We start from the raw sequence: 25,772 nt of genomic DNA on the forward strand, positions 1-25,772 counted from the left end.
ACATATACACAGTATGTATGTATATACTGTATATGCATATATGTGTATACATATATGTATATAATAATAATAATAATTTGTAATTTGTAAATAATTTTATTTGTATTGCCCTTTTCACCAGAGATCTCAATGTTCTACAGGTTAAAAACAAAAGATAAGCAAATTAAAAAGTATATATATATGTATATGTGTATATGTGTATATGTATATATGTATATATATGTGTATATGTATATATGTATATGTGTATATATATATATGTGTATATATATGTATATATGTATATATATACGTATATATATGTGTATATATATGTATATATGTATATATATGTATATATATATATGTATATATATACACACACATATATGTGTGTATGTATGTATATATGTATGTGCATATGTGTGTATGTTTGTATATGTGTGTATTTTTACACACACATATATATGTATGTATGTATCTATGTGTATTTTTACACACACACATATATATGTATGTATGTATCTATGTATGTATGTATCTATCTATCTATCTATCTATCTATATATATATGTATATGTGTGTATATGTTTTTATGTATAGATTTACCTGACTTCTTGCTTCATCTCACTTTCACTTTATTTTTGAAAAAACACAATTCTGTCATTCCGATATTGAATGTCTGTACTTGAATTTGAATGCCCTTGTCGTGGTGGCTTGAGTGAATATTATTATTGATAGAATGAAACAATACTTTTTAGTCTACAAGTTAAAACAAATGTCCATCCATCCATTTTCTTCCATTTATTCCTGTTAAAAGTCATGGGGGGTGGAGCCTATTCCAGCATCTATGGGTGAGAGGCAGGGTTCACCCTGGACAGATTGCCAGTACATCACAGGGCCAACACATAGAGACAGACAACCATTCACACTCACAGTCACACCTACGGTCAATTTAGAGAATCAATCAGCCTCGTCCCCAATTGCATGTCTTGCTGTTAGGCGACAGTGCTAACCACTGCACCACTGTGCATCCTCGAACAAATGTATTAAAGTTAAATACAGGTTTTAAAAAAATAATTGTTGAGTAAGATAACAGTATTTTTGCTTACTTACAAGCGATGAACAAGTTCAAATGTTTGTACCAAAAATTATTTGGAAAAAAAGGGATGAAGCCTTAAAGCAAGACAATGTTCCTCCAGAATATGTTATGTCTCCAGTCTAAGTTACTTTCTAATGTTATGACAGCTGTAAGATTGAAAAAGCTGTTCTAAGATATTCAGGCAGCCTTGTCTTTAAGACAGACAGCATTGTTACAACTCAGTTAGCAGTGTGCCACGTGACAGTGAACATACTGTACTAGCAGCATAGCTCACTAACCTTGCCTGGCAGGTTGCAGCGGTCTCTTAAGACTCTGACAAATGCTAGTGAATTGTTTTAACAGCAGCAAATCATAGGATGTGCTGAATGCAAACTTGGTTGTAGTCAATCTCGGTCCTTCGAGGATTCTGTGGACTTTCTGGGTCAAATCAAAACTGCACAATTTTCAGCCAAGATTACCTTAATCTCTACAAATATATTTCAACCACTAAAGGCCAAATAACACAAAAGAATTGCAGTTCACCTCCTCTCTGTGGTGATGTTGAGAAGCTGTGGTGGTGAAAACATACAAGCTACATCACTCTCCAAATAATGAACTAACTGCCTGAGTTTCAAACTAACCCCCTCAGGGCAAGCATGTGTGTAAGAAATATTAACTGGATGTCTGTGTCTTCATAGTGTTTCAGAGATGTTGGAGCAGTCTGAGGAGCACCCTGATGAGATCCTCCTTACCCTGCGGTTAGACAGACTAACTAACCAGCGGACAAACTTACTAGCTAACCGACCGACCGACTGGCTGACTTTCTGACTGATATACTGCCTGTGTATTTGTCAACAGCGTGTCGGAGTTGCTGGACTTGTACGAGGAAGATCCAGAGGAAGTACTTCTAAATCTTGGTTTTGGACGAGATGAACCTGACCTATCCTCAAAAATTCCCTCCAGATTCTTCAACAGCTCATCTTCTGCGCGAGGCATTGACATCAAGGTATTGGCAATGGATTTTGATGCACTGAAAGACACTTCCAACTGAAAGTATATGTGGTTTGTTGCAGCGACAGTATACATCGCAGCACATCCCTGCAGGACAATCCAGTCCAATTAACTTATCCAGATTCAGATAAGTTTTGTTTACTGACTACAACCATGATAACCTTCTTATTCCTTCAACAAAGGAGTTTTTTTTATCAGTAATTTTATTTTTTCTTACAATTTTAAAATTGTAAGAATTGTGGTTGAACAATTGAATCCAAATGTAATTGATACTCACAATATGGCCTACTGATGCTACTTTCAGGAATCACAATATTTATTCAAAAAATGTATGTGAAATTTCAATTAGAGAGTACTCTGAAAGTACATATCCCCTCCAAGGCACTTGGTTCTGGTTCCACATCACTTTGAATGTCTAAGCATTATTCTCACAACACAGGTTTTTCCAAATTTCATCAAAATCCATTCAAAACATTGTGAGTTCTCTTCAAACGACAAATAGACCAACATTAGTGATAACGTGAGTTCCTTTGCGAAGAAAATTAATTAGTATCATGTTGCAAAGATGGCCTGACCTGCACAAAATAACCTGCAGACTGTTATTAGTATAGAGCCCCACAGAAATTTCAACATAACAATTTTTTATATTTTTACAGAATGATTTAAGAATTACTGTATTATCCATGGATAGAATTAATCCCATTGAATACTGAATGTTAAATAATTCTGGCTCATGTCCCTTCATCGCAGGTGTAGAGAACACTTTCACAATAACATCATTTTCTGTGGGTAACCTATAGGTTTACTTGGGAGCTCAGCTGCAGCGCATGGAGGTGGAGAACCCTAACTATGCTCTGACAAGTAAGTACAGCTTCATTCTCTTCTCGATACTCTCAACGCTCGATTACCCCACTGTGGCAGGGGAACAGTGTTAGTGATGAGACACTCAGAGCTTCACGTCCTCCTACTCCAACAGAGCGAGTGAAGCTCAAAAACTGTGTGTGTCCTGTTCCAGCACTATAGCAATGTTTTGTGAGGTCACTCAGCCCTTAAAGGTTTTCTGCCAACTGTCTGGACAACACAGCCTGCAAGGACAAAGGTCTGTTTGTCCCAGACGCACATGCACACACACAAACATGCACGAAGCACACACGCACGCACGCACACACACACACACACACACACACACACACACACACACACACACACACACACACACACACACACACACACACAAAGACATGCACCAGTAACATCCTGGCCTCTTTTGGTCCTCTCGTTGAAGTTTGCATGAAGGTAGTGCCTCACTAATTGAATATGTACACACCAACAGACGCACACACACACACAGACACTTTTGTACTTCTTGTCCTTGTATGGACATTCCCTCTCCCTCTTCCGCTAACCTTAACCGTTATAACTAAATGCCATGCCCTTCCTCAAAACCAAAATGAAACTTAAACCTAATTCTAACATGAATAGTAAAACTTAGCCTTAACACTCAGATAGCTCATAAAAGGTCTGTCTGAAAATGAGGACAACACTAAATGCCCTTGCTTTCTACAAATGTCCACAAGCCAAGGTTTCAAAATTCAGATCGCCCCCAGAAAGACAAATGTATGTAAGTACACACACATATATGTACAAACACACAGGCACAAGGCTGATTCTCTACTTCTTGACAGTTTAACTACCTTAGTGCTGTAAAGGCTTAACCAAAGATCCTCTATCTAAGACAAGATGAATCACTTTTATCCTGTTACCACTTAAGGTCTGCAAAAGTATGATTTAAACATTTTGAGAGTCATCAGTTTTGACACTTTATTTGAGCTGTACATGTTTCAATATTTAGATTTTTATTACAAGAATATGATCTCTGCTGTCTTTTTCCTTTTCTTTTCTTTTTTTTTTTTTTTAAAGATTTTAAGCTGCTCTGTGTAGCAGATGTATGTTTTTTGTTTTATAAGTCTGGGTCCATATCAATTAATGAATTCCTTTGCCCCCTTAAAAAGAACAGCCATGCGCAGATCTGACCAATAATACTGATAAACAAAGACATGCCTGATCTGTCTCTCCATTTATTAAGAATTCCAATTTGGTTTTTTTCAGTCAGATGGTCAAACATCACCAGAGGCATTGAAGTGGCCTTACAGTTATGGGTGCTTCTACATACAGATATACATATCCATCTGCTTCTCTCAAGATAGAAGCCATAACTTTCAAGATATCTGCAGATAATTACTTCATGATTCACAGGGTTTTTGGAGGAACAACACTGAGTCAACCAGGGAAAAAGAGGGCCAGCCCACACCACTACAGTCTGAAAAAATACAACTCATGAGGACAAGAAAATAACATTAAAATGCCTGCTGAAAAACATGGTAAAGCTAATCAGGAGCCTCAATCTCTAAATGTTATTACTTGCAATAAACACGAAAAAGGGAAAGCTAGCAGCATAAGTCCTCTCAAATGTTGATAAATGTGGAATGAATATGGAAAGCTCTTAAAATAACATAGTTCCTAACCACAGCTCTTTGGAAAAAATGTCTAGTATGAATTGCTGATTTCTACAAAAATGGTTATATTTTTGCAGGGGGAAAAAAATCACTCCAGCTGTTATCTTCACAGTTTATATTTCCGTACACAAACAGTGGAGAATTCAAATTTAACTTTGTAATTCAACACGTAACCATAGCATTGAAGAGTTAGCAGCTGCAGACAAGTGTTATCTTGTCACTGTAAACCACATTTCATTGGATGCATCTTTGCTTACACTGGAGGTCAGCTCATCAGAGGTAATTAAAGAAGTGTACAACATTGCGGCCATTTGGCATTTTGAAGGCCAAAATGGCCGCAATGCATAGGTCCATGTGCTTTTAAACCAGTTCTTGCCATGATTTATAAAAGGCTTATTATACTTTTTCAAATCTCAGAGTGCCTCTGCATTTCTTGTTTCTTTTTTGGATTATCACTTCACCCATCGCAGAAGAGCACCTGAGTATCAATTATCTGGAGTCTCCTGAGTGCCCTAAGCCCCTTTGTGTCTTTTTAGTGTGTAGAATTCATTCTAGTGGAGTCAAATTAGTTTTATTTGTATAGCGACAAATCACAACAAAAGTTACGTCATGACACTTCACAAGCAGGGCAGGTCTAGCACCACTCTCTTTCAATCAATTTACACTCGACAATTCTCCATGCGCAAGCACATCCATCAGAGAGGATGAGAGAGGGCCCAGTGAATCATGGGAGATCCCCTGGCAGTCAAGCAAATAGCAGTGAAACTAAGGGCTAGCATAAGCACCCCTAAACTTTAAGCTTTATCAGAAACGAATGTCTTGAGTCCACTTTTAAATGTAGAGAGGGTGTTTGCATTCCTGACCAAAACTGAAAGTGTCTGCATGGAAACAAGCCAACAAATTAAGGGGGGAATCAAAATTTAAATTTAAATAGCAGGGCGTACGCTCACCTGCAAAAAATGTCCCTTTATAAATCACTGTCCACCTAAATGTACACGTGAAATCTGCCTCATATCCTATCCACCACACACACACACACACACTCTCCACTATAAATCATTATGCAAAGCAGCTCATGAATGCTGAATGAATGACACCAGCCAGCTGACCAATCTGTTTACAGCAATCAGACTGATGTCATTAATCGAGGTTGTTCCGATATGATTTAATAAATATATTTTATAGGTGAAGACTATTTGAAATATAGTTCAGCTTTGTTGTGGTGAACTTTCCTCTGTTGTGTTCATATACGTTTTATAGTGAGAATGAGTAGGGTCACAATTGTAAGACAACTCTCACTGGCTTTATTTACAGATTTGCTGATGTAGCAATCCATGTGTAAATGATGACGATGGGACAGATGAAGTAATCGGAGTGTGGGAGAGCATTGTCTCAGTGTGTCAAAGCATATTTCACTGTCGTAATATTCCACACTGAAACTACCGGAAAACTGAAAGTGGTATTTGGTGGTGTGCTCAGCATGACATGATTGTTAATACAAGCAGTTGTTACAAGTTTTAATGTAATCTTTGTTTGAAACAACATACTGCTGGACTGTATAATTATCACACCAGTATGGAACAGCTACTGCTCACAACAAGCGCATGATGTATACATGGTGTCTAAAACACTGCTATTTTGAATGTTAATGATAACTTGAGTCAACTCACTACCTCTTAATCTGTGTTGCAACTCTCCTGTGACCAAAATGTTAAGAGGCATAGTTCAGAGTTCACATACTGGCACCATTTTTAGTTTACACAAGCTTTGTATGAAGAACCCCAGGGCTCTTAAAGTACCCTTTGAGCATAAAACTGGGTCAAGGTGTCATACATGTATGAGCCACGGAAGAACCATTAAATTGTACAATAAATTTACACACCAAAAAAATGCCTTTTTATTTATATTTTGGTACTTAATCCCTAACTGTTAATTTTGACTGTGAATGGATATGTTCTATGTTACTGTATATGTGCTCAGTTAACATTCTGTTGTCTCGCAGGTGAAGTTATTCAGTCTTTTAATACATAAATTGATCAAGTTTACACTTGTTGCAAAGAGTAGGCAGTTAACACTAGCTAGGATGTAACTTTATGAATAGCTCAAGGGAGGACTAGATCTGTATGTTTGTGTGAAATTGCTCATTTAACAGCTTCTGCGCTGTCTGTTGTCCCTGGAAAGTTGCTTCTTTTCTCAGAACATTCTCATACTGTTCCAATCGGTTCCCTGGATCCCAGACACATGTGTTGTTGTTTGTTATGTAAGCCCTGTTCTCACAAACTGCAAGAATCTCAAGGGATGGAGAAAGAACTGAGCGTACGTTTCTCTTATTCCTCCCTTCCTGTTTCAGGATTGCCTGAATGAGAATTACTGCAGAATCAGCATGAAACACATTCGCACAGCATAACTATCATCACACGTCTGCTGTAATGAAAGGTTCATGTTCTGTAGTCGTGTGCAGATATGACACAAGGAACTGACTGACAAGGCTCAGTGAACTTTCCTTGAAACTTTCCTCCATTTAAATGATTTTGTAGAGCTACTGTATGGACTGGATGTTTACCTGATGAACCATTACTTTTAAGCAAGGCAGTTATATAACTGTTATCAAAAAGAAGAACAACGATCAGAATGTTCTGTTGGAGGTGATGGAAAAGGGCAAGCATGCCTGTGCAGTGTCTCAGGTTCTGACATCAGAGCAAGTTATAAAGGTTTTTACAGAGAAATGGACAGAAGTCTGTATTTGATAACAGACTGACAAAAATAGACAGTGAGGGACAGAGGGGTGGAGGGACTAGCATGGAAGGAAGGAGAATATGCAAGTCATCATCCTGTTGGAGGTTAGACTGACAGGTCCACTTATACAGCCACAGAGGAATAAGGACAGTGGGACAAGAGAATTACATCTGTGTTTATCCTTTTTTTTTTTTTAAACATGAATTTTAATTTTAGGCATGGCAGTGAATAATCAGTTTGGAGTGTACATTTTTCCCCATGTCTGTGTGGATGACCTCCAGTTGCTGCCGTTTCCTCCACCATCAAAGACATGTATTATCTCCTACTGCTTGAGAACCTGTACAGTTGCAATTTAGCAATCCATGTGTAAATGGTGAAGATGAGACGGATGAGGGGATCCCAGTGTGTCTGCTGCTGCATTGTCTCTGTCTGACAACTGATTTTCACTTCAATGATTTTACTTACTACAACTCTATTTTGAGGTTCTGTGAATTGTGGGTAAATCCAGGCCACCTTGCTACACTTTGTCAATATACATTTGTGCATCAAATATTATATGCATGAAATAGTCTAATATATCTATTATGTAAATTGGCTCTGTCTGTAAATGTACCTGACATGTGGATTATCCCATCCTACACATCTAATTAGGCCACAGATGCTGTTTACGTTAGCTGGATTTTGATTTTTTTTTTTCACATTTATATCAACTCATGCAGTTGTAGACGCAGAAGTCTTAATGTTTCATCGTCATGTCTACAATGTGCCAGTCATTTTAAGGCGTGATTGTTTTCATGCTTCAGTATTTCCCTTAATCACGACTGTGAATTAACTGTTTGGATGCTGGCGTACAAAGTCTGGCCTAAGTCTTCTGTCAGAAAGACTGCAGCTACTCAGGGTCTTCCTTTTAACTTCTTTATTCCCACATAAAACAGGTACAGGACTTTGTCTTTGTGTGTCTTTAAATGTCTTTGTGTGTATGTGTGGTCTCCTGTAGTTACAAACATAAACAACAGTATGTAATTAGTATTAAAACAGGTAATGTTGATTAAATTTATACAGCGATATGAAACTATACAGTGCATAAACAGTACCCGCAAACCGTCAGACGGGGGCGCCTTGGACCCATATTAACAGCATGACTCACGTTGCACATATGGTGCTTATTATTAATACAAATATCGTAAAAATATAAACCCATCCACAAATTCTATACCTCAATCCCCAGAGTATACTACGTCTACAACATATATTGAGCAAGAACCTAACATATTCATGAATATAACAGTATTGCAAATAAAAAAACTCCGTGAATGAGCAGAGGTAGCTTTAGCAAGGGTTGCTACTCTTATAGCACACAACGATTATAACTGATAAAATAATAATAATAATATACATGTGGATATAACTCACGTTTCATTTACGCACAAGTAACACAGTCTGATGACAAACAGTTGTGCATTCACACCTCTAAACTGTTGTAACAACGGAGCTACGTAGCTGCCTCACTCTGAGTGCTGCTCGGTGCTGTTGCGCTTCGGATCTACTTCGGCTCTCTTCGGGTCCTTCCGGTGCCGTCCGGCTACTTCTGGACGTGTCAGAGCAGGGAAGTTAGCACAAAAACTGTTTCGAATGGACCAAAGCAGGAAAATAAAACACGAATGCCATACATGAAATTAGTGCAGAACACCACATATTCTCACAGTCTTTTCCCTTCTCAAATTCTTCTAAACATGAAAATGTAAAAAGGCATTTGCCATGTTTTTCTGTATATACACGCTTAGTGTGTGAAACTCCAAATGTTTGGCATTGCAGAGATGTCGCACAGGAGTGGCAGCAGCTCATCATTTAAGACCAACAGCTCATTTGGCATACTGTCATGTCTGTTTTATCAAAGGCAGAAAGTGTTTTTGTTTTGACTGTATTTTGCACTGGCTATATCATTTCACAAAACTCTTGCACTTTCTGTACATATATATATCCTCTGTCTCATTATTTCCACAGTTTTGTCTCACCGTTACACTTTGTACCTGTTGTTTTGTCTCTTTGTCTCTCAGGTCGTTTCCGTCAGATTCAGGTCTTGACTACAGTTGCCAATGAGTTCTTCCAGCTCTATAGTCAAGTTTCTGGGCAACATGTCCAACGAATCAGCTGCAAGGAGCAAGGTAACCTTGTCATGTCAACATTTGGACAGTTTCTTTGAGTCTGATTATTCTGACAGAGAAAACTTATGACTTTAAACATGTGGTGGCAGTCCTCACTTGATAGCCAAAATGGTTAAATGATAATAAAAAGGACAATGCCTACTTATTTCTATCAAGGCACTTTTACAGTAATGATAGCCTACATGAATGACTCTTCATAAATGTTGAGGTCTATAGTGTGTAAGACGTCATAACATGCATTTTTTCTTCTCTTTGTTAAAAATGAATACACACTGCTCAAAAAAATAAAAGGGAACACTAAAATAACGCATCCTAGATCTGAATGAATGAAATATTCTTATTAAATACTTTGTTCTTTACATAGTTGAATGTGCTGACAGCAAAACTACACAAAAATTATCAATGGAAATCAAATTTATTAACCCATGGAGGTCTGGATTTGGAGTCACACTCAAAATTAAAGAGAAAAAACACACTACAGGCTGATCCAACTTTGATGTAATGTCCTTAAAACAAGTCAAAATGAGGCTCAGTAGTGTGTGTGGCCTCCACGTGCCTGTATGACTTCCCTACAACGCCTGGGCATGCTCCTGATGAAGTGGCGGATGGTCTCCTGAGGGATCTCCTCCCAGACCAGGGGCCTCATGTATCAATACTTGCGTGGATCTCACACTAAAAAACTGCGGTTGCAAGAATCGCGAAAGTTGCGTATGCACAAAAAAATCCGGATGTATTGATATGTGCGAGCGCCGGAATCCACGCACGTTTCCTTGATACATCCCAATCAGCGTGGAATTGAGCACAGATGTCTGAGCAACCGGGCCCGCCCCCGTTACGCACACCTATAAATACGCAAATTCATTTAAATAGGGTCTCCGCTGTCGGCACTCGCAAAATAATGTCAAAGAAAAAAGAGGTTCACGGCGTGGAGCTGGAGGTGCTGGTAGGAGAGGTGGAGGAGAGACAGCAGATTCTGTTTGGCAGCCTGTCCAGTGGTGTCAGGATTAACTATAAACGTTGTGAGTGGATAAGAAGTGAGAGGGTGAACGAGGTGGGTTCAGAGCAACGCACCCCCGCGGAGATGAAAACAAAGTGGTTGGACCCGTTATTGGCTAAAGTTCCCTTCTAATCACCAGTGTTGTTGATCATCATGTTCATACATCTTAACCACTTTGAATGACGGAAAGAACGAGTCGCTACGTGTTTGAGGTTTTATGACGACGGTAGAAAAGTGTTGGCTCCTCCTTTACTGAACGATCAAAATGATACAAAGCACAGTTTTCCTCACTAAACCTGCGCCAGCATCACTATGTCATCAGCTTGCACCACTGCTGGCGCTCTGAAAGATTTCCTCTCTATTTCTAATGCATGTCTGGAATTCTAACTTCCTAAACAATGCCAGCTAAACGTAGGACTAAATTCAACACTGCACATCACTAAATGCAATAACTACAAAGATCAATTGGCTTCAATCTGAATTTAAATAACAATATGGAAAATGGCACTAACAGGACCTCAAGCTGGAGGTCAAGCGGCGTACAGCGGCCGGCCAGACAGGTGGGGGTCAGGGAGATAGGCACCTGACGGAATTTATAGGAACTGATCCGTCAGCCATGCCGCCGACGTGCAGCACACCTGCCGGCTCAGTCATCCGCCAGGACCTGACGCATTCGGGCCAGCCTGTCCTCACACAGGCGGTCCTGCAGGCGCAGGAGGACATTATTAGGGGAATAACGGGGACAATGAGCGGCTCGACCGCCTGATAAATGTTCTGGAATGTTTAGTGGACAAAATAAATTAATCTGGCTTCATGAATCGTGTAGTAGCTTCTTACCTTTTCACATTGTGGAAATGAAATTCTGGCGTGCAAGGACGGCTGCCCGGCCAGGATCAGTGTCCATCCCTCCAGCCTCTGCACATCGATGATCTGCACATTGATGGAGTGGAAATCCTTATGGTGAACGTAAGTGTATTCCTCATGGGATGGCGCTTTTAATATAATATTATTCAATGATCAGGTCCACCACCAAGGTAGACTGGCTCACCCTGGGACAGTCCGCCATCTCCCGCTGGAAGGCTTTTATGTGCCAGATGTAAGTGCGGTTATCAAATAATGTCAGTTACCAAACACTGCCACAGGGTGTCGCCAACGGACCAAAGTGCAGTTACACAAGACTCGGCTTTCCGTCAACTTCTACGGCACCTCCAGAGTTGGTGTGAAACAGCGCAAGAATCGACAAACATTTCGCGTTGATACATCTGAACGCGAGCGTTGATCCTGGGGTACGCAAGTTTTTCTTGTGTAAACCGCGTTGGTACATGAGGCCCCTGGATTAAAGCATCCACCAACTCCTGGACAGTCTGTGGTGCAATGTGGCGTTGGTGGATGGAGCGACACATGATGTCCCAGATGTGCTCAATTGGATTCAGGTCTGGGGAACAGGTGGGCCAGTCCATAGCATCAATGCCTTCGTCCTGTAGGATCTGCTGATACACTCCAGTCACATGAGGTCTCGCATTGTCTTGCATTAGGAGGAACCCAGGGCCAACCGCACCAGCATGTGGTTTCGCAATGGGTCTGAGGATCTCATCTCGGTATCTAATGGCTGTCAGGCTACCTCTGGAGAGCACATGGAGGGCTGTGTGGCCCCCCCAAAGAAATGCCACCCCACACCATTACTGACCCACTGCCAAAACCGGTCATGCTGGAGGATGTTGCAGGCAGCAGAACGTTCTCCACGGCATCTCGAGACTCTGTCACGTCTGTCACGTGTGCTCAGTGTGAACATGCTTTAATCTGTGAAGGGCACAGGGTACCAGTGGCAAATTTGCCAATCTTGGTGTTCTCTGGCAAATGCCAAATGTCCTGCACGGTGTTGGGCTATAAGCACAACCCCCACCTGTGGATGTCAGGCCCTCATACCACCCTCATGGAGTCTGTTTCTGACTGTTTGAGTAGACACATGTACATTTGTGGCCTGTTGGAGGTCATTTTGCAGGGCTCTGGCAGTGCTCCTCCTGTTCCTCCTTGCACAAAGGCGGAGGTAATGGTCCTGCTCGTGGGTTGTTGCCCTCCTACAGCCTCCTCCACGTCTCCTGATGTACTGGCCTGTCTCCTGGTAGTGCCTCCATGCTCTGGAGACTACGCTGACAGACACAGCAAACCTTCTTGCCACAGCTTGCATTGATGTGTCATCCTGGATGAGCTGCACTACCTGAGCCACTTGTGTGGGTTGTAGACTTCATCTCATGCTATCACTAGAGTGAAAGCACCGCCAGCGTTCAAAAGTGACCAAAACATCAGCCAGAAAGCATAGGAACTGAAAAGTGGTCTGTGGTCGCCACCTGCAGAACCACACTTTTACTTGGGGTGTCTTGCTAATTGCCTATAATTTCCACCTGTTGTCTATTACATTTACACAACAGCATGTGATGCAGTTTGATTTCACACAAGTATGACTGACTTGGAGTTACATTGTGTTGTTTAAGTATTCCCTGTATTTTTTGAGCAGTGTTTTTTAGTCTAGGTTTATTTGATTAACTCATTTCAGTCTAGTTTTAGTCAAAACTAAGTTTGATGGTTTTAGTTTACGAAACAAAGTTGATTTTGACTGAATTTACTTGTTTGCTGCAGTGTGTCCTATTCTCCTATGTGTCTGCAGTATATAGAGAAATTCTACTATAGTCAGCTTGTTTGATTATATGGATTGCCATTTATTGTTATAATCAATTTTTTTTTTTTGTAAGTCTTTTTTGTTGAGTCTTTGCTTTGGAACAAAATGGCAAGCTAACATTTTGTTACAGCTCTTGTTAGGAATTTATTTCGTATTTTATTCTTACTTCTGAATGCTGCTTTTTTTCTCAGGAGGTGAGGGACAAGAAGGTGGTAAAGAAGCGGTACCTACTCCTTCAAAGAAGAGCAGCTCAGCTCTTAATGCTGCCAAACTCCTCAAGAAAACTATCACCAAACACAACCTGTTGAATTCCAATCCAGAGTTGTCTGATGCTCATACACCTCAGATGCAAACACAACTGAATGGACACTCAGGTCACATACTTACCAATGGTGACTCCCACACCAGTCTAGAACAGGATGTCGGCAGTATAGGCCCTGACCATCAGGTGGAGACAGTCAACCAAAAGCACATCCGTAAGAAAGATAATTGCTCTTTGGCGACGGTTACCGAGGAAACCAATGGGGATGGAGAGACAGATCAGCTAACGGACCACAGGTAGAGAAATACAAATTTTTGCAAACCTGCATTAACACAAGCTTCCAATACAACACTGAGAAAATACTTCACTGCAAGTTTATATTACTTACTGCATGTTAAGGGGGTGGGGGCAAATACAAACATCAAGCAACTTTCAGTTGACCTGTCGATTAATCCTACACTAACACTAAACCTAGTGTTAAGAGGTTTAATAGGGCTTTCCCTCCAGTCTAAATTCTTGCTTGTATTGCACATCGCTTTTGAAAAAAGTGTCTGCCAAAAGAAATTGTGGAAATTGAGTAGTTAAAGTCAAGTCAATTTTTTTTGGAGAGTGCCAAATCCCAATAAAAGTTACACTTTACACACACTTTACAAGTAGAGCAGGTCTAGTACCACACTCCTCCTATGAATTTACACCCAACAATTCTCCATGATCAAGCACATCTTGCAACAGCGGCAACGAAGACCTTCCTTTTAACAGGCAGGAATGTCAAGCGGATCCAGGCTAAATGTGGACGGCCATTTGCCTTCACTGGTTAGGGGGAAGGAGAGCAAGAGAGTGGGGCAGAAACAAGGACAGATAGTGAAGAAAGACAGTTATACAGAAGGAAAGAGAGGGACAGAGATGAAGAGGGAAAAAAAGGGAAGACAGTGACGGACATGGGGAGTGATGGGGAATTGAGCAGGTAATGCTAAGGGTGATGGCTTGAGCCGCTTCAGGTCTGTAGCCTCCTTCAGCAGCAGCACCTGGGATCCTGGGATGTGGGGAAGCCCAAATGCTTTGGAGAGGAAGACGAGTTAGTAACACGAGTATGATATATGTATAACACATACAGGAGGATAGAGAGGAGGAGAGAGAAGCCCAGTGCACCATGGGACGTCCCCCGGCAGTCTAAACCTATAGCAGCATATCTAGGGGCTAGCCTAACCTAGTCCTAACTATAAGCTTTATCAAAAAGGAAGGTCTTAAGTCTGCTCTTAAATGTAGGGAGTGTGTCTGCATCCCGGACTGAAACTGGTACACTGTTCCACAGGACGGGAACCTGATAACTGAAGGCTCTGGCTTCCATTCTACTTTTAGAACTCTAGGAACCACCAGTAACCCTGCATCCTGGGAGCGAAGGGTTCTACTAGGATAATAGGGGATTATGAGCTCTGTCGAATATTAAGGTGCTTGATTGTTGAGGACTTTGTATGTTGGAAGGAGAATATTGAATTCTATTCTGAATTTTAAAGGCAACCAGGGCAGAGACGCCAGTACAGGAGAGACATGGTCTCTTCTACCAGTACTAGTCAACACGCAGGCAGCAACATTTTAGACCAGCTGGAGAGTCTTTAGGGACTTATTGGTGCAGCCCTATAGGAAGGAATTTCTGTAATCCAGACTTGAAATGACAAAAGTATGGACTAGTTTTTCTGCATCCTTTTGAGACAGGATATGCCTGATCTTTGTGATGTTATGTAAATGAAAGAAATCAGTCCCAAAGGTTTGTTTGATATGGGAGTTAAAGGACAGATCCTGATCAAAGATAACCCCTAGGTTCCTTATGATAATGCTGGGGGCCACGGTGATACCATCCATGGTACCTACAGTGGGCAGAACAGGTATTTGATACACTGCTGATTTTTCAGGTTTTCCCACTTGCAAAGCTTGTAGAGGTCTGTAATTATTATGACAGGTACTCTTCAACTGTAAGTGATGGAATCTAAAACCAAAATCCAGAAAATCACATTGTATGATTTTTAAGTAATTAATTTGTATTTTATTGCATGACATAAGTATTTGATACATCAGAAAAACAGAACTTAATATTTGTTACAGAAACCTTTGTTTGCAACTACAGAGATCAGACGTTTCCTGTAGTTCTTGACCAGGTTTGCACACACTGCGGCAGGGATTTTGGCCCGCTCCTCAATACAGATCTTCTCCAGAGCCTTCAGGTTTCGGGGCAATATGGACCTTCAGCTCCCTCCAAAGATTTTCTATTGGGTTCAGGTCTGGAGACTGGCTAGGCCACTCCAGGACCCTGAGATGCTTCCTACGGAGCCACTCCTTAGTTGCCCTGGCTGTGTGTTTCGGGTCGTTGTCATGCTGGAAGACCCAGCCATGACCCATCTTCAATGCTCTTACTGAGGAAAGGAGGTTGTTGGCCAAGATCTCACGATACATGGCCCCATCCATCCTCCCCTCAATACAGTGCAGTCGTCCTGTCCCCTTTGCAGAAAAGCATCTCCAAAGAATGATGTTTCCACCTCCATGCTTCACAGTTGGGATGGTGTTCTTGGGGTTGTACTCATCCTTCTTCTTCCTCCAAACACAACGAGTGGAGTTTAGACCAAAAAGCTCTACTTTGGTCTCATCAGACCACATGACCTTCTCCCATTCCTCCACTGGATCATCAGATGGTCATTGGCAAACTTCAGACAGGCCTTGACATACGCTGGCTTGAGCAGGGGGACCTTGCTCGCACTGCAGGATTTTAATTCATGATGGCATAGTGTGTTACTGATGGTTGTCTTTGAGACTGTGGTCCCAGCTCTCTTAAGGTCATTGACCAGGTCCTGCCGTGTAGTTCTGGGCTCATCCGTGAACTTCTTCATGATCATTGATACTCCACGAGGTGAGATCTTGCATGGCGCCCCAGACCAAGGGAGATTGACCGTCATCTTGAACTTCTTCCATTTTCTAATAATTGCACCAACAGTTGTTGCCTTCTCACCAAGCTGCTTGCCTATTTTCCTGTAGCCCATGCCAGCCTTGTGCAGGTCTACAATTTTATCCCTGATGTCCTTACACAGCTCTCTGGCCTTGGCCATTGTTGAAAGTTTGGAGTTTGGTGATTGAGTGTGTGGACAGGTGTCTTTTATACAGGTGATGAGTTCAAACAGGTGCAGCTAATACAGGTAATGAGTAGAGAACAGGAGGGCTTCTTAAAGAAGAACTAACAGGTCTGTGAGAGCTGAAATTCTTACTGGTTGATAGGTGATCAAATACTTATGTCATGCAATAAAATGCCAATTAATTATTTAAAAATCATTCAATGTGATTTTCTGGTTTTTGGTTTTAGATTCCATCACTTACAGTTGAAGAGTACCTGTGATTAAAAATTACAGACCTCTACAAGCTTTGCAAATGGGAAAACCTGAAAAATCAGCAGTGTATCAAATACCTGTTCTCCCCACTGTATCTCATTAGATAAGGTGTTCCTAAGGTATTTGGGGCCAAGCACAATAACTTCAGTTTTGTTAGAGTTTAATGAAAGAAAATTATGGGTCATCCATGTTTTTATTTCCTTTAGACAGGCCTTCAGTTTCGTCAGCTGTTTGTTCCATTCATAACAGTGAAAATCAATCTAGTGTTTCCTTATAATGTGACCTAGGGGAAGCAGATGTAGAGTGAAGAGGACTGGTCCAAGCACAGACCCTTGTGGAACACCAAAACAGATTGTAGTGGTTTCAGAGGAATTATCATTAGTGAGTACAAACTGAGATTGACAAAGTAAATATGACCTAAACCAGTTTATTGCGGTTCCTTTAATGCCGATGACATGTTCCAGTCTCTGTCGTAGGATATACCTGTAATGGTTAATGGTATCAAAGCTGCACTAAGATCTAATAAGACCAACACAGAGACAAGTCCCTCATCTGATGCAAGGAGGAGGTCAAAGTCCACATTTGAACTCCTACTTACATCTTTTTTAATCAGGAGACAATCTGTGAAGTTTGGTAACGGCTGACAAGCCAAATAGTTTGCAAACAACAGCCTAATATACCTTTCAATTTATAAGTACAATTGTTTTGTAAAGTACATTGATTTGTATGGTAAATATTAACTCGCCAGCAGTCAAATATACAGTTTATGACATATCTAAGTCTATTACATTTATACTGCTTATTATTACATCTATACTTGAATCTGCTACATTAGATAATTTTTATATATTGTGATGATTGGTCGTGTGCTATCGGTTGATATTGCTTGTTGTGATTTTCACCGACTCGTCAGATCCTCTTACATTTACAAAGGTTGTTAGTAAGTTTCAGCTCACTGTTTTTGTGTTCAGCAGCTGCTCTATGTATTCAATGGCTGTTGAATTCTTTCGTTCTCAAAGTAGGCAATTAAGGGGGGAAAAAACCTTTAAGAAGGCATAATCAAATGGCAAACAGACATACTTAGAGACCAGGGAAGCATTTTGCAGCAAACATCCAGGTAATTCCCTCAACAGTTATTAAAGACAAAAAAAAAAAATCAAAGCTAATAGAGAGTGAATGTTGGACATTACAGTCACCAGGTCAACAGAATCATGGCTTCAAATGAATCAAATGCTGGTCTGTAAATGCTAAATATATAAATTTTAAAAAAACATGTTTGCCAGCATGTTCAACAAGTCTACTTAATAGATGACAATTTGAAAGGGATATGTATACTTTTTTGTTCTGCTGAAAACAAATGGCCCAAAAAAAGTGTGAATAATGTACAATACTTGGGCAGATGTTCTAATTTAGATGCTTCCCACCAGTGTCTGTGTTATTTTTTTACTGAACAGTATCTCACCTTTTCACAAGTCCTGAACAGAGATGCACTGAACCCCCACTGAATGAAGAGCCTCAACCTGAGGGAGCAGGCTCTCAGTCAACTAATCAAAGAACAGAGGATCAGGCGATCAGGGAGAAGATCATCCTCACCTCAACCCCAGAAAAGCCTCCCCCCTCCCTGGCCCCGCCCCAGTTGGCCCAGTTACGGACAGAAAACACAGACTCTTTTGACATGGAAGAGGTACGTGATTGTAAAAGCAGTTTTTCCTTGAGTGAAGTTTCTGAACCTTCTTTTGAAATAAAGTCTCTTGTTATCATTTAGATTCAGAGTAACGATGATGAGGCTCTTCTACCTAGAACATCCAGAAACTCTGGTGAGTTTGCCTGAGATTTCAACATCTGACTTTTATCTCTAATCTTATTCCAGAATTTTCTGCACTACTTTTGAGCAATAATCCAAAACTGGTCATGTCAAAGGAATTAATGTGAAATATTATTAGCTTTTTTGCCTAGATTAAGATGGCAAGTTTGGGCCTAATTGTTTACAAATTTGTTCTTACTATTGGACTGTTTTAGGCCATCATTTAAGTCTTACAAACATTAAACAAACAACAGCAATTTTTAACCCTTTGCCATCAGCTTTGTTTCCAGTTGAGGGCTAAAAAGTCATATCAGGCATAAGAACACACTTGTGCGTTAGGACACTTCATGAATGAGACCCATTGACACTAAGCTTAACTTAGCATTAAGACTTGACGGTATAAACAGCTATCCTGGCTTTCCAAGGGTAGAAAAATCCCTTAACAACAACTTCTAAGGCTCATTGTTTAGCCTTACATTATTTTATTTATTTATTTGCATGTTTTTGGTAAAGGTCAGTGACTTCCCAGGGTTTTGCTGAGAAATATAATATCCAGAGACAGCACTCCGGTCACTTTTTTGCCGCTTATCTATTGTAGCTTAAATTGACTATACCATTACTGCATTGTAGAATAGTGCCCTAAAAAGTCTACAACCATGTTAGCATCTCCCTGAGGCGGCACAATTCTCAAATCAGTACTCACAATATCATGTTGATTTTTTTTTAAGTTAACATTTACTGTCTTGACTTAACATGTTATTATGTTATGGCTCATAAACACTAACAGCAGAGATTGAAGTGATGTGTTTTCTACATAGTCTGTGTTTGGAAGTAGTTGGCTATAAGAATCTATTGCTTCACTTAAGTACTATTTTTGAGTATCTTTAATATTATCAAAAAGAAAGGCATCCCAGGCTGCACAGTGGTGCAGTAGTTAGGCTCACAGCAAGAAGGTTCCGGGTTCGAGTCCCGGCTCGGGCACGGGATCTTTCTGTGTGGAGTCTGCATGTTCTCCCCGTGCCTGCATGGGGTTCTCTCTGGTACTCTGGCTTCTTCCCACCATCCAAAGACATGTAATTGGGGACTAGGCTGATTGGATTCTCTAAATTGACTGTAGGTATGAATGTGAGTGTGAATGGTTGTCTGTCTCTCTATGTTGGCCCTGCGATGGACTGGCGACCTGTCCAGGGTGCAACCCGCCTCTCGCCCATAGACGCTGGGATAGGCTCCAGCCCCCCCGCGACCTTAACAGGAATAAGCGGAAGATGATGGATGGATGGAAAGGCATCCCACATTTACCATCAACCAGCCAAGAAGGCCAGAGCCTGCTACAGTGGGGCAAAAGTGTATTTAGTCAGCCACCATTTGTGCACATTCTCCCACTTAAAAAGATGAGAGAGGCCTGTAATTTTCATCATAGGTACACTTCAACTATGAGAGACAGAATGAGGGGAAAGAATCCAGGAAATCACATTGTAGGATTTTTAATAAATTCATTGGTAAATTCCTCGGTAAAATAAGTATTTGGTCACCTACACACAAGCAAGATTTCTGGCTTTCACAGACCTGTAACTTCTTCTTTAAGAGGTTCCTCTGTCCTCCACTTGTTACCTGTGTTAATGGCACCTGTTTGAACTCGTTATTAGTATGAAAGACACCTGGTGTGAAGAAATCAACTGTGAGAGCAATTATTAGAAAATGGAAGACATACAAGGCCACTGATTAGGCCACTAATCTCCCTCGGTCTAGGGCTTCACGCAAGATCTCACCCTGTGGGGTCAAAATGATCACAAGAACGGTGAGCAAAAATCCCAGAACCACAGGGGGGGATCTAGTGAATGACCTGCAGAGAGCTTGGACCAAAGTAACAAAGTAACCTCTGTCATTCCCAACAAAGGGTATATAACAAAGTATTTAGATGAACTTTTGTTAATGACCAAATAATTATTTTCCACCATAATTTCCAAATAAATTCTTTAAAAATCAGACAATGTGGTTTCCTGGATTTTTTTTCTCATTTTGTCTCTCATAGTTGAGGTGTACCTATGATGAAAATTACAGGCCTCTCATCTTTTTAAGTGGGAGAACTTGCACAATTGGTGGCTGACTAAATACTTTTTTGCCCCACTGTATACACGTCACATTCGTGATGTCACATAGCCAACAGACAGAATTTAAAGATGGGACTGCCGCAACTGCATTGTGCAAGTATATTTCATCACAGTATTAGTGTCTCTGTCAAGTCAATTTTATTTTGTACAGCGCCAAATGGAAACAAACGTTCTCTCATGGCAATTTACAAGTACAGTGGGTCAAACATCACACTCCTTCATTGTATTTACACCCAACAATTCTCCATCAGCAAGCACATCCTGCAACAACGGTGGCGAAAACCTTCCTTTTAACAGGCAGGAATGTCAAGCGGATCCAGGCTCAGTGGCAACAGCTGTCTGCTTTGACCGGTTCGGGGGAAAGAGAGCATGAGAGCAGGGTAGCGACAAAGACAGATAATGGAGGAAGACTGATATATAGAAAGAAAGAGAGGGGCAGAGATACTGAGGGACAGAAAGGGGAAGAGACTGATGGACAGACAGGGACGTGAACAAGTGATGCAAAGGGGGGCAGCTTGAGCCTCTGCAGGTCTGGAGCATCCTCCAACAGCAGCAGAAGCAGCCAAGAATCAGGGACTGTTAAACGGTCACTGTCGTTTTTAAATCATATTGTGATTTTGGCCAAATGACAATAAACAGTAATCAAATCAGAGTATTAACTGCTTCAAAATGGCTTCATTTACTCCTGCTCAGAATTTCCCCTTAATTGGCCACATTTCAGTTGCCATGTCACACTAGTCTCACTGACAGAATAATATCTATAGAAGAACAACTTTATTAAGAATGTACCTCTGCTAAAATATAAAACACACTCCTTTGCTGATTTAGTACACTTTGAATACACTAGTGTAGCATAACTACCCTTCAGTGAGTCCTATCTTCATGAAAATTTTAATGTTAAGAGTTTTTTGGAATTGTTTGAGGTGAGTTGATTTATTTCACTGGTCAATTGGACTTGGTTTGCTGTTTAATTGTATTAATTAAACTGAGAAGTGTTCTTGATATTTTGTTCATCCCATTTATATCAATTTGGGGTCACAAAGGCTTGTTGGTTCTTTAAGATTAAATCTGTATATTTTACGACAACCCTAGTTGAGGAACAATGATTCTTGAAATATTTCAAGTTACTTAACAGTAAAACAGACATGTTGTGGAGCACAAAATGTTAACTATACCAAGACTATTCACATCAGATAGGAACATTAACTGTAAAATCAGAAAGTCAGTCTCTTGCTTGTTCTCATCTATCTAAACATAGCACAAAAAGTAAGGACATTTGTGTTTGGTAGATTATTTCTTTGTTGTAACAGTGCTTTTTGGCAATAAATCTTTTACATTGGGAAAGCCTGTTTAAAAGGGAAGTAAACAGAAACATGTAAGGAACTTGCATTTGGGGGATGAGCAGCAGAGCTGAGTATGTGGGTTGAGCCCATGAAAAATTTGCCAAATCTTCTTTGCCAATGCCAAACAGCTTATTTTACTTTTGAGATTCTGCAACCAGTGGCAACCCCATATCTCCACAGTCCGGGACCGAACTGTATCCTCTAAGATGACAACGCTAGCCCCGACAGAGCGAGGTTATCAGAGACACTCTCCAGCATTTGAGAGTAGAGAGGATGGAATGGCCTGCCAGCAGTCCTGAACTCAACTCCATTGAACACTTGTGGGATCAGCTTGGGCGTGCTGTTGTGACCAACACAACCACGTTGGCTTACTTGCGACAAATGCTTGTTAAGGAATGGGATGCCATCCCACAGCAGTGTGTGACCCTGCTGATGACCAACATGGGGAGGATGTGCCCGACTGTTGTGGCTGTGTATGGTTCTTCCACAAGCTACTTTGGCAGTTTGTTAAATCCATCCATCCATCCATCCATTTTCTACCACTTATCCTGTTAAGGGTCATGGGGGGCTAGAGCCTATCCCAGGAGCCTTCAGCCATAGGCAGGGTACACCCTGGATGGGTCGCCAGTCCATTGCGGGGCCAACATATATAGACAGACAACCATTCACACTCAAAGTCACGCCCATGGTCAATTTAGAGCATCCAATAAGCCGAGTCCCATTTTCACATTTTTGGACTGTGGGAGGAAGCCTGACTACCAGGAGCGAACCCACGCAGGCACAGGGAGAACATGTAAACTCCACACAGAAAGACCCTGTGCTTGAGGCAGGGCTTGAACCCGGGACCCTGTTGCTGTGAAGCAACACTGCGAACCACTGTACGCCCAGTTTGTTAAATGTTAAATTGCCAGTATGTATTGTTTCTCAAAACTTCATTCATCCAATCCATCAAACACTAAAAAAGAGTCAATGGCAAAATAACTATATGGCATTGGCAGAGAAGATTTAGCAAATTTTTCATGGGCGTAACCCACGTACTCAGCTCTGCTGCTCATCCCACAAATGCATGTTCCTTACAAATGTTGCACCATTTAAAAGGGAAATAAACAAGCTTCCAATGGTTTAAGATTTATTGCCAAGAAGCACTGTTACAACAAACAAATAATCTACCAAACACAAATTTCTTTACTTTTTGTGCTATGTTTATCAAAACAGCATAACAGACATGCAGAAATTCAGCTTTGGCCTTTAGTTTTGGTGTTCCCCCCAATGATTTTCAGAGGCCACATGAAGCCTTCCTATTAAAATTTTTCTACTCAGTTTGTGTTTGTAAAATTTTAAGGTAAGAATTCCTGCTGTTCTGACCATTCCAGACAGGAGAGGGTATGCAACCTGTTTCATCAAGTAAGAGTCTCTACTGTCTCATTTTGGAACAGGATGTCCTGTCACTTCATGCCAAGTATAAACGAGTATACACTCCCACCTGCTGGATGAATCTGGTACTGCAGAAATAGTCAAAGATGTTTCATCATTTGTCTTTCAGACCTGTTGAGGACAGTCAGCCAGCAGTCAGACAGCAGTGGTTTTGCTGAGGAACCATCTGTTGACTCCAGCTACCTCAAGGTCTGTTACCTACATTTGACCAAATATACAAAAATTGGGATTTCACGGATCTGTAACCTTAGAGAGCAGCCCTGAGCCTGCTAGGTGATTGCCTACTTGGCATCAACATTATCAGACCTCTCTGCATCATGTCTTTTATATGAAAATATATATATTATAATTTATAATTCTCTCTGATTAGCTCTGCAGTGAGCAGTCACGCTTCTAATCAGGGATGGGCAGTCCAGCTCCCACTTTGTAACGGGAGACTGTGAAACTTCTGCTAGCTAGCATTAAAAGGGCTTATTCAGACCTTGCATTAACATGCATCCTAAGAGATCTGTTCAAAAGTTGACTGCTCTAAGCATGTGAGATTTTGGTTGGCATTGGAATGCATCTTGTGGCTGGATCTCACTTGTGAGCCCTTTTTATGAAAATTTGTTAGCAATGTTTTGTTTTTTTATCTAAAACAAGGTATATCTATTACTAACAACACGTGGTAAGTCACGCAAATCATATGGAAATGAAACAGTGTCCATATCGTGTTTTTTTTTGCTTTGGATTGTGTCTATAAACACATACGTTCATATAGAACACTCTGTTTAGCAAGTCTGTCCTAAGTGTTGTGTTGTAGTCAACTGGACTGTTTCAGTTTGAAGACACCTCTCACCCAAAAGGTGTCTTCAGTTCTGAGAGAGCACTGCTTTCATTATTATTAGGGCCTGAGCCTGAAGGTACTTCAGGCGAAGACCCCCCCCCCCCCCCCCCAACCCATGAGGCAACTCGGCCAGACGGCCTGGAGCCGGTTTTCACATACACACCCATTCAAAACCTACTAGACTGTTCTTGCTGTTAATGAGCACACGCAATATGAGCATTATGCGCATAACGCACATAATCTAATTTCACCCCCTGAACATGCATGAAATTCGCTGAAATTCGGCACAATTGTCCGGTCTGGCTAAACATTTACCAATCAAAAAGAAAAACACCACAAAAGTTTATAGCGCCACCTAGGGAGCCACACAACAAAAAGATACGTTTTTATAATTTAGAGCGCTATAACTCCTCCCACGAAAGTCCCACAAACATGGGACCAACACCGTTGGACTCGTCTCATCAAGACGCAAAATTCATACACTCTGACCCCTCACCTATCTACAACAGAATGTCCACAAATTGGACAAAACTGTCAAAATCAGGACTTTTTTTACTCCCCGAACAAAATCTATCCCCTCCTTGGCCATTAATGCTATCGCTTCCAAACTTTCACACATTACTCTCCCAACTGTGCTGATTAAAAGTTGGTAAAGGTTTTTATATGAATTACTCAGTTTGGATTTTACAAGCCGTCAAAGTGGGGGAGACACGTTTCACACTTACAATGGAAGTCTATGGGGAGACCGTGTCCTCTCAGGGTAATACTGTCAAACAAACGCTCACACGTCTACACCATACATCCCACAGCTTTACAAAACACACCACTGCAATCCTGACAAAAATCCCTACAAAAATATGGTATTATGAGTCACTCTTGACCAGCGTATGCCGACTTATTCCACTTTTCCACACTACAATTCTGGTGCTCCTCCTCTCTCTCCACTCTAGCACAGATCAAAGGCAGAGCAGTGGGGGAGGGGTTCTTAAAGGGCCAGCTCTCAGCTCTGCTCTCACTCTCTGATCAGACTCAGGCTTCTAACTCCTAAACTACAAGGCCTACACACTCGACCAATACACCGTTGGATTGGGGCCGGTGTCAACGACGCGGCCACAGGCCGCACGGGGGCTCAGGCCCTAATAACGCTGCTTGTTCTTTTTCTTTTTTTTATAATTATGATTAGGTGCAGGAGAGTAGTGACAGCTGTGACAGCGAGACCACAGTGACATCACACCCTTCACAAGATGTGGCCACACCCCTTGCACTGGATCAACAAGCTTTTGATTTGATAGATGTCAGTGAGAAGGAGATGGAGCCTGATGGTGCAGCTGACACTGATGAGAAAATTAGTTCAAAGGACAAAGATGGAGATGATGAGAGTTCAGAGCAAGTTCCACATTACATAGCCCACCAGCTCCCCAAGAGTAAAGCAGAGGAACAGCATCATCAGACCCGATAT

The 25,772-nt window shown here is 41.1% G+C and overlaps 1 protein-coding gene across 3 annotated transcripts in view; it reads left to right on the forward strand.

Annotated features, from left to right (window-relative positions):
- itprid2 (ITPR interacting domain containing 2) overlaps window positions 1-25,772 on the forward strand; it is a 68,497-nt gene that overhangs the window by 32,294 nt on the left and 10,431 nt on the right. For 2 of the 3 annotated variants that reach the window (XM_086220822.1, XM_086220824.1), the window contains 9 exons: window positions 1,759-1,818; window positions 1,919-2,066; window positions 2,872-2,932; window positions 9,381-9,488; window positions 13,354-13,720; window positions 18,269-18,479; window positions 18,561-18,612; window positions 23,597-23,676; window positions 25,497-25,772. The exon at window positions 25,497-25,772 is cut by the window's right edge and continues 1,464 nt beyond it. In XM_086220822.1, the coding sequence (XP_086076948.1) occupies window positions 1,759-1,818; window positions 1,919-2,066; window positions 2,872-2,932; window positions 9,381-9,488; window positions 13,354-13,720; window positions 18,269-18,479; window positions 18,561-18,612; window positions 23,597-23,676; window positions 25,497-25,772 (1,363 nt within the window). The remainder of the gene's footprint in view (window positions 1-1,758; window positions 1,819-1,918; window positions 2,067-2,871; window positions 2,933-9,380; window positions 9,489-13,353; window positions 13,721-18,268; window positions 18,480-18,560; window positions 18,613-23,596; window positions 23,677-25,496) is intronic. The other variant, XM_086220823.1, reaches the window with a different exon arrangement.

Source organism: Aulostomus chinensis, chromosome 12, assembly GCF_037954235.1.
Source record: "Aulostomus chinensis isolate RoL2024-O1b breed Wild chromosome 12, RoL_Achi_v1.0, whole genome shotgun sequence".
Lineage (NCBI taxonomy): Eukaryota > Metazoa > Chordata > Actinopteri > Syngnathiformes > Aulostomidae > Aulostomus > Aulostomus chinensis.